We start from the raw sequence: 10170 nt of genomic DNA on the forward strand, positions 1-10170 counted from the left end.
TGGGCTACGAGCCCAGGATGCTGCAGTGGCCACCAAGGGGCATTTTGTGGCCCGGACCCCCTTATATGTGGGGGGGATACCAGCTGGAAAAGCCAAAGCTCACATACCGGTAAGGACTTGGTGGTCCCATGGCATTGCCCCACGCCTGCCCCTTTTTGGCCCCTCCATGCTCACTCTGGTGGCTGTTCTCCACAGGTTGCATCAGCCTCCAGCTTCGATGGCTGCTTGAGGAACCCACAGCTGGATGGGAGGCCACTGGGTTCCCCCTCACGCACCTTTGGGGTGACGCCGTGCTACGAGGGTGCACTGGAGAGTGGGGTCTTCTTCGCTGCGGATGGCGGGTCTGTCATTCTAGGTAACCCACAGCAGCCCAGGCTGGGTCCCACAGCCCTGGGAGGGACACATCTCATGGCATGTCCCTCGTTCCCCTCCTCACCAGGAACATTTCTTTTCCAGCTGATGCAGTGGCAACCGAGCAGGACTTGGAGGTGACGCTGGAGGTCCGTCCCCGCAGTGCCTCTGGCCTCATCTTCCACATTGGCACGAGGAGAAGCCGCCATCTCCTGCTGTACATGGAGGAGACGAAGGTAATGGAGGGGTGGCTTCCCCACAGGTTTCCAGAGGCAGCGGGCATCTCCTGCCCATCCTGCCCAGCTCCCTGGGCTCTAACGGGTTTGTCTCACACACCAGGTCACTGTGAGAGTGAACGCCGGGGCTGAGGAGTTCTCTGCATCAGTGACGGGCCCATCTCTCTGTGACGGGCAGTGGCACACCATCGCAGGTGAGGTGACAGCCAGCACTTGGCTCTGGAACGCTGCTCCCCTCTTGCTGCTCAGCCCACATCTCCTGGAGGGAGCCCAGGGCCCTTCCTCGGGTATTTAAACTCCAGCTCCCACCTGTACACACTTAACTGGGGAGATTGGAGCTGCTATTAACTTATTTCCTAATTAGGAGTCCTTGCCTGATCTCGTTAGTGCTGTCAGGTCTGGAGGCAGCAGAAGCAGCCTGTTTCCCCAGGTCACGGGGATGTCCCATGGTCCTGCTGGGCCAGTCCTGCCCTCGGCTCCATCCAGGGCTGTCCTGCTGCAAGCAAAAGCCCAATGTGTGCAGGTGGTGGCCAGGGGGCTCCCAGGCTGCAGCTGGGACCAGGGCTTTGCTGGATTCAGTTGTGTGGGTGAAACTCAACCTTTCTGTGTTTGGGGTTGACCAAGAGGTTGGGTTTTGCATCGAGCCCTTTCTGGGGTCACAGTTACAGCCCCTGTCTCAGCACAGCTCTGCTTGAAGCCCTCATCTTGCTCAACCCAGCACCAGGTGAGAGCCAGCATGTGCTCCTGGCACGTTTTCAGCTTCAGGACCTCTCCCCATCTGTGGCTGGAGCCCCTCATGCCCAGCGTGTGCTGTCCCACCAGGGGACAGGGTGGCTCTCTTCACACTGTGCTTTATGGGTGGCTGCTGTGGCCAAAGGACAGATTTTGGGGAAGGATCTCCAGGTCCAGGCCAGCTCCTCTGACCCTCCCAGTAGTTCTCTCTGCTCCAGCACTGGTCTGTGCCAGAGGGTGGGGATGGACTTGCTTTCCAGGTGAGGAAGCAGCACTGACTCTTGTTTTCTTTCCAAGTTACCAAATGGAAGAACGTCATCCAGGTTGATGTGGACACAGAAGGCAACTACACAGTAGGACCCAACCAGCCTCCTGCACCCAGCACAAGGGCGACCTTCTACATGGGGGGGCTGCCAGGTGAGTTGGGAAAGTCACCCTCCAGCAGGCTGTACCCCGAAGCCAAGAGGTGCTGTTCCAGGTGCAGGATGGAGGTGCTTGTCCCCTGCTCTCTCATTAGCCAGACTAATGCTCACGTGTTCCTTCTGCAGAGACAGACACGGCCAGCACGGTGTCACCGTTACCTCCCCTCCCTCATTTCGTGGGCTGTATAAGGAACCTGGTGATTAACCGGAGCCACGTGGACCTGCCACGAGTGGGGACTGTCAGGGGCTCTGTTGGCCTTAAGGGTTGCCCCGTGCTGTAAGTAAGTGCACCTCCGTGTACAGCCTGACCAGCAGAACCCTGCGCTGCTCCTTGGGCCCCAGATGTCACCTACTCGATGGCATTAACCGTGGTCAAACGTACCTGATCTCCAGCGACTGCAGGTGCCAAGTCTGGGGCCAAAACCAGAGAGGGGCCACAAATCCAAAGGGGAAGGAGGGCAGGGGAGGAAAAGCGGGCACTTTGGGGACATCGTTCACAAATATAACCAAAAAGTTGGAGCAGGATGTGGTGACAGGTCTGTGTCCTTCCCTGGTGGTCAAGCATCTGCAACAGGACTGGTGCTGCCACGTGGCTCGTGGTAAGAGCAGCTGTCCCCTGCAGAGCGTGGGCTGAAGCAGCTGTGCAGCGTGTCCTAAATCCTGTTCCCTTTACCCCACACTTACAACGCACGTAGATGTAGCTCACGGAACACTTGAGGCTATTAATAACAGTCCCAGCCTGTCTTCTGCTAAAGGCTGGAGCCACTTTCTGGTTTATAATAAATGCAATTAGGACAAACTGGATTAATTCCGTCCCTTTTGTGTTTTTTATAAGCAAGGGACACATTTAACCTCCCCCCCACACAAGGGCAGTCTCAGTTCACCTGGCACTGCTACACAAAGAGCTCTGCAATGGGAGGACTTGGACAAAATTCTGTTCACAGAATTAGCATCTTCTTAGCAGATTAATTTATAAGAATAAAAAAAATAAGGAACAAAATAGGCTGAGGGATAGTAGAGAGACACACAGACAGCTCTGCCTCTGCAGTTGCATTCAGCACTGGTACATACACTGACTAAAGTCCTGTTGTGTGAAGCAAGAAACAGTTGCTTGAAAGGGAAGAAACAAAGAAAGGTCATTACCTCCGAGTCTGGCTGGGTGGGAGGTGGCACCTGGCTCTGGCCCACCTGGCCAGCAGTTGCCTCCTCCTGCTCAGCCTCACTCCTGCCTGGTGTAGTGCAGACTCACTTGAAAACAACAGTTTTCTCCCAAGACACCTAGTTCACTTGTGCACTTACACGTCATATATATATTTGTGTGTGTATGTATATATATATATATATATATCTAGCCACTTGGGGACAAAATCTTGCTTCTGAAATGGACTTATAACTTATATCATTATATCGTGGGGTTTGGGGGTTTTTTTTATAAGGGGTAAATATTGTAAAATGGGTTTTTAACATGTCCACCTTAAACAACTGTAATTATGATCTGTTTTTAAGTTGTAGTATTAAAGATGGTCTTTGTAAATCACTGGTACATACTTTGGAGTCGAATAAAGTTTTATGTTACTCTCTTTTCACTTTACTGGTGCAGACCAACTCTGAGCCTGATGTAGAACTGGAAGAGGAATAATCACCCCCTCAGGAAGCAGCACAATAGGGATGTTTTAGTTGTATTTGCCATAAGCAGAAGTGCTGCCAGCAGCTACTGCCCTAATTCCTCCTGTGCCAGCTGTGGTGGTAGCACTTGCATGTTCATGAAGGTGAAACTCATGTTCAAAGGTGAAGTCCTGCACGCAGGACAGGACAACCCTTGCAGCAGTACATGTGGGATAACTGGGTGAGCTGGCAGCCCTGACAGATCCCAACCTGATGGGCCCAAAAACCAGATAGTGGTCAGCAATGTGTCCTTGAGATGCTCATCACTCATACAATTGCAGGGCTCAACCCTTCTAGCACAAGGAAATCAGAATAATTAGTCTAGGGTGATGTCAGAAGCATCAAACCCAAACAGCAAGTAACTCCACTGAAAATAAAGAGCAAGTACTGCTCAAGTGCACGTTAAAGAGACTGAGAAAGAACAATATGGCAGATAAAGAAAATTCCTTTATTTGTAGATTTATATAAGCATAATATGAAGTTAGTAATCCTACTGCGGTTGCTTAAGTTAGTATCTAGGAATATCTGTAAGGAAGAGCAAATAACTTAATCTAAACTCATATCTTCCTCTTCATCTTTCTTGTCCTTAGAGTCTCCTTCCTTCTGGTCTGACTTGACACTGTTCTGCATTGCTTTGGCAAACGCTTCTACATCTAGAAGTTAAACACATCAGTTATTTTAACTTTACACTTTTGGGATGGAGTTTATGGTCCACATGAAGTTAAGCTTCATTACGTCGAAAATAAACAGTTACTTTAGTAAGAATCTATTAGCAGGGAAGAAAATTTTAGCATTCCTTTAATATATAACCCACATTTGGCTCTTCCTGACATAGCCAGTGTTTTCTGCACTTGAACTCTGTGCACAGGAAGCCTAAGACCAGAATGACTTCAGTCATGGTATGGATGCTAAAAGCTCATCAGGGAGAAGTGATCCTCTCCCTTCCCTCTAGTGCTACAGGCCACAGCTGTGCACTTCTTTCAAATGACTCATTAAAGACTCCCACAAAGACAGCATTCCTGAACAAGGTGGCTATGACATCACCAGAGTCTTCTGCATCTCTTGTCAAGAAAACAAAGCCAAGGCAGCTCAGCACATCGCTTTTGCAGAGCCCTGACTTCTCTAAATGCACATCTGACATCACACTGTGCCTGCTGGGGACACCTGCACCACTCGCCTTTTCATTGTGAAAAAAGAACAGTTCAAGAGCCAGCTGCTGGGTTACTCAGCAGCTCATCATTACATTTCACATTCAATGGCTGTGTGCAGTGCAAGAAAAACCAAACAACAAACAACAACAACAACAAAAAAAATCCCCCAAACCAAACCCAAAACCACATCATGTTCCCAACAGCACCAGTACTCACCTCCTTTATTTGCTGCATCGACTGCCTCTGCGGGTAAGCCAAACTGACTCATTAGTGGGCCAAGCTGTCCTGAAGCTAAGGCAGCACTGAACATGCTCAATGCCTGTGAATTGGAGTCAACAGTGTCAAAAAAAAACCCTGTTTGCAACGTGTTTCTCCAGCATCAGGTGGCTTCTGTGCAACACCCGTGTGAGGAGAGCAGCCCTGTTCCATCACAGCCAGCCTGGGAGCGGCCACTGTCCTTTACAAACTGCTGGACCCTGGGGCAGCCTCAAACTGCTGCTACACCACAGGCCTTGAGCAAATCCTGCAGTCAGGATTAACCAGCTCAGTGCCAGTAAACACAGGCTGATAAACCCTGTGACACTGAGCAACACACCACACCACAGGGACATGAATTCCACCTGGCTTAGTGGCACGGAAAAACTTCTATCTAGATACAGATACTCTATCAATCAAATCACCAGTTAAAAACATCCCTCACTTCCAAGCCTTGTCTGCACAAAAGAGTTGCTGTAGTTTAAACTAAAAAGTCATCTGAGCCACTGGAATTCTGCAAATTGACAAATTTCAATCAGTGTAACTAGTTCCAACTGGCCTGTAATACACCAGTTTTAATCACAGGCAGACTGTCCTGGAATTAAGTTCTTAAGTGTTTCAAGAGAAAAAAAGAGATGTAGTGCTGTGCCATGAGCATCTCTTCTCTTTCCTTCCATGCATTTTGTCACTTGAAATGACCTTTAAGGAGATGGCTGATAAGCCACTCTGCTCTGACAAGGAATAATGAATTTGCTACTTTTCATTTAACAGAGAGCATTTATAATAGAGGTAAAGCCCAACTAAAAAACTAAGAAAAAAAATTAAAATTAAAAAAAAAAGTAAAAACCATTCTGTTCTGCCCTTGGGTGACTGCAGGAAGGAAGAACCAGTGCTTCATTAAACCATGTCCCTCCTCCTCTCCACTTCTACTGAGCAACTTCCTACTCTGAACAGTGTCAGGAACCTGAAAAAGCAGGGCAAGGCAGATCATGACGCACGGGGGAGGAGGGAAGGAGAAGTGCACTTCCCAGGACAGCCAGGCATCTACCTGCTGAAACTGAGGAGACGTCAGGGTGTTCTGAATCTCTTCTGCAGTCTGCGGCAGAGATTCCCCTGAGGGAAGGTAAGGCATCAATCGTTCCTGAACCTCAGCGTTGGCCAGGATGGGAGCCATTATCTCGGGAGTCAGGACAGTTGCCAGGTCAACTAGGAAGAAAATAAATGATTGTTAGACTGTGCACAAAACCCCCCGTTTCATCATGTAAAACAAATGATCTAGTCAGAGGAGCACTGAGACACAGCACACTGCTAGCATCCTTACTCCCTCCCTCAGTTTTGGAGTGAGGGTAAGAATCTTGAAGCAGCCAAGAACAGCACTCAAATGAAAAAAAAAAAACCCCAAAAAAAACAATCTAAGAGACCTTTCAAACCCATTTGGAACAGGACAGGACAGTAAAACAGCTCCAATGGACTCCTGGATCCAACAGCTGCCTGGTCAGAACACTGTTACCTTGCTGTCCTCCTGCTCCAGCTGGCACGTTCATAGTAGCTAAAATGTTCTGAAGGTCACTCAGTTGAATGGGCTGGGTTGGGCTGGTGGCTGAGCTGGTTCCATTACCCGAACTGGGAACAGGGCTCGGACTGGTGACAGCCGCAGCCGCAGGAACGGTCGGGGCAGGCGTTACACGGGTGGAAGAAGTGGTGGAAGATGGTGTCACAGCAGCTGACTGGCTGCGAGAGCTGGAGGAGATAATTAGTATAATTAATTCCTTGCAAAAAACAGCTTTGCTTCTTGTATTTTGAAAAGCTTCTTTTTCAGGCTATTCCAATATGAAGAGCTCCTACCCTCATTTTAGAGAGGCAATAAACAGTTCCCATCACATTTCCTGTTCAGTAGGGCACGATTCCTCCCACAAAAGCAGCAACTTTACAAAAATAGTACAAGCCCAGGCCAGACAGGGATCCTACCTTGATGATGAGCTGCTGGTTGGGGGTCCCCCACTTCCAAGGAGACTGGCCAGCCCAGGACCCGTCAGTGCACCCAGCCCACCTTCCGTAAACATAAAAGAAGAACAGGTTTAGAAATGTGTTTCTTTGGGTTTTTTGCACCTCTCTGCTCTAGAGAGGTCACTCTTGTACCTAAAAGGTTTTATTTGCTAAAATAAATGAGGAGGGGATGATACAGCCCAGACCAATCCCCCCACCCCTTTCTGTAAATTAACAGTTCTTGTTTTCTGATCTTGCATCCCTATTAGAGAACTGCCTTAGAAAGCTGCACGTTTTAGGAGTGACTCAATTTCTAGATGCACACAAGGATAAAATTACTTTGGCTTGTGCTGTATATACATGATCACTGTAACATAACCCGCTCCTCTTATCTACTGGTTCCCCAAAATCCAACTTTCCTCTAAACTTTAAAGCCAAGGCCCTCAGGAGAAGATTAGAGAAGCAGCCTTTGGGTCACCACCACTGTCTCCCCATACACCTGGGTTTTGCAGCTTCAAACCTAACACAGAGATGAGGCAGGAGAATCAGCTGAATCCTTAAACACTTCAGAGGCCAGAGCAAAGGCAGAGCAAACCACAGGTACAAAGTGCTCCCAGGAGAGGAGCGATCAGGAAACCAACCCTCAGCCTTTGAGCCAATGCAAAAGAAATCAGAACCAGCCTCCTTCACCCGCCCAGCCCAACTAGCGAGGACTTATCACAGCATCAAGAACATCAGCCACAAAGAGCTGGGGAAAGGCCTGGCTTCTGGGTGCACTGGAGCTGTCAGTGACTGACTGTCCCTACAATTGCTTTGAGCCACATCAGATGAACACTCCACCACATGCCTCCCATCCAACGGTTTCTTGTACCACATCTAATTCGATACAGGTCCCTACCCAAGCACCTGCATTCATCACCCACCTTTTGGGAACTATCTGCAAGCAGAGGATAGAAGGACAGTGCTCCATGAGCAAACACGTCATAAACTGCAGAGCACTGGAGGTCAGAGCCAGCCACCAGCTGCTCCTTTGTATAGGACCCACTCCTATGGAACTGTGGCCTGTAACACTTGTGTTCACTAGTCAGAGCTTCCACGGCAGCAGGAACAGCAGGGTGAAGCTAACCAGGCTGTACCACACGCTACTCTACTCAGTTTGTCCTTGCCAGGAACATTGACCCAGGAGTGAGGAAGCTCCTCTGTTACAGAAGCTCTGCAACAAAGGCAGAATCCTGAAAGAGATGCAAACCAGATGCAGAAGAACAAGATGCTACTGGGGGAAGAGATGCACAGAGATTCACCACCACCACCGTTTGCAGAGGCAAGCAGATGGTTTTCTTTGTGTTACTGCAGTGAGCTTCATGTCAAGCTGTCCTATAGACAGATGTAAAGGCAAAGAAGAGCTGCTGAGAAGTGGTGAGATGAAGAGGAAGACAGTCTCAGGAATCACGTGAAGTTTCAAGAAAGATCTTTTCCAGACACATCCTAAAAAGCCAGAATCTTCTAACACTAACATTAGATTTGCATCTGAACATCCACCAACGTGAGATTTGCATCTGAAGCTAAAAAGACATGAGCTAGATCCACAAAAATGAAGCCTGGAGCTTAAACATAGAACCTCAGTCACTGCCACCTGCTAAGTGTTACTTTGCTACTTCCATTCGGGGGTCTGACTTCTCAGGAACTGCTGTCTTGGGCTTGGAGCATGGATAGTGATAGGAACAGACCACAGCAGGGACTCCAACACACCCCTCACCCCCATCAGAAAAACAGCGTGGTGATTCCAGCTCTCCCCAGTGTTGCCCAGGAGAGAAAGCCCTAAGCTGAGCCTCACTGCTCTGACCAGAGAGTGCTGTGGGGTGGGCACGCTCCAGCCTTCCTCTTGAACTCCTTCTACCTCGCACACAAATATTCACTGGATCAGAGACAACACGAGCAACTCCCCAGCTTGGTAACTGGGACATTCACCAGGGATGAGTCCCTGGTTTTCAGTCCCTGCTCCAGTAAATATTTAGGAGAAAAAGAAGGGGTGGAAAAAAGGAGGGAAAAAAAGCAGAAGATTCAGTGGAGCAAGGAGCAGAACCGCTATTCCTTGCAGATCAAGCCCTAAGATGAGTGCCACGTAGAATCTGGTACCCTCCGTTTCCTGCAGCCTTTTTTTGCCTCTTAGCTCATCTTTGAGGCAGGGCCTTGCTTTCTCACGTGAAAGCAGCGCTATTCAAATCAATAGCACCACTTCAAAATATTGTCAGGTAAGATTTAACCTGGCAGGAGAAAATACCATTTTGGCATAAAGATATTAAAGCATTTTACCAAGTCCTCCTAAGCCCGTTGGTCCGATCAGCTGCATGAGCTGGTTATGGCTCATGTTTCCAAGAAGGCTTTGCAAGCCACCCTCACCTAAAAACAAAAACATTCTGAAACACAACATATTCACATAGGTTTGTTGTTTTTTTTTCACAGCACTCCGGCTCAAACAGCAGGAGATTAATTGGCATCACATTCTGTATGGAAAAAACAGTTTCAAGTGTTTACTGATTCATGATGCTCATAAAAGATAAATGCAACTTGGCTTCATAAAGAGGTAAGACTCCAGAGAATTTACTAGAAACAAAGAGAGATTTCTTCTGGCAGTCTTAACTTTCAGCCTACACTTCTTATAACAGCACAGTTTATTTTGCTAAAAGCACGTTCATGCTTCTGGTATTAACGTTGTCCCCAGCTCACCCTCCACATCTTCTTAGGGAACTACAAGTGCCCATTCTAAAAATAAATTTTAGAAAAGCCTCTGACACGAAGGAGCAGAGAATAGACTGTACCTCCCAGTGCCGAGAGCTCGTGGCCTCCGCTTGCGTTTCCACCCAAAGCACCAGGCATTGGGGGATTGTTGAGATACTCGTTCACCTTACGACAGTGTTCTTCATCCTTGTCCGTCTTTGGTTCCTGAAAGAAAGTTGCTCTTGGTGGTACGAGGCAAACTGCAAGTATTTTGTTCCAAGACCTTTATTATTGGCTTCTCCACAAACCTGCATCCAGAAGAAGAGTCGTTTTGATCCTGCCTTGAACTTCAATACATACACACGGCCCGTAGTGCACTGAGGTACCCTCTTGAATTCACAATCATCAGGAAAGATAATCAAATCCTGGAAAACGTGGCAGTAAGAACAAGTGTTTGAGGAAATACATGAATATTACTTTTAGCCACCAAAAGAGCTCTGCCCTCCTCCCCAAACCTTCTTGCATCTGCTCTAAGGAGCAGAGAGGATTTGGAAGTGCAGGTCTGTCAGGGCACAGCAGCATTCTCATCCTAATTTATCTTGGAGAAACTCTTTCAGCAGTGCCAGTGGAACCAGAACAAGACAGACCGTGACT

At 48.3% G+C, this 10170-nt stretch overlaps 1 protein-coding gene across 1 annotated transcript; it reads right to left on the reverse strand.

Moving 5' to 3' along the window:
- Positions 1–3833: 3833 nt before the first annotated feature.
- Positions 3834–9949, reverse strand: ADRM1 (ADRM1 26S proteasome ubiquitin receptor). The gene is made up of 8 exons (XM_010178068.2): positions 9825–9949; positions 9618–9741; positions 9112–9198; positions 6781–6862; positions 6323–6552; positions 5861–6018; positions 4774–4876; positions 3834–4059 (listed from the first exon to the last, which is right to left on the reverse strand). Exons 1-8 carry the CDS (start codon positions 9828–9830, stop codon positions 3953–3955), a joined length of 897 nt encoding a protein of 298 aa, XP_010176370.2. The 5' UTR covers positions 9831–9949; the 3' UTR covers positions 3834–3952.
- Between the last annotated feature and the right edge of the window lie 221 nt (positions 9950–10170).

This window comes from Antrostomus carolinensis, unplaced genomic scaffold (genome assembly GCF_000700745.2).
Source record: "Antrostomus carolinensis isolate BGI_N321 unplaced genomic scaffold, ASM70074v2 scaffold48101, whole genome shotgun sequence".
Lineage (NCBI taxonomy): Eukaryota > Metazoa > Chordata > Aves > Caprimulgiformes > Caprimulgidae > Antrostomus > Antrostomus carolinensis.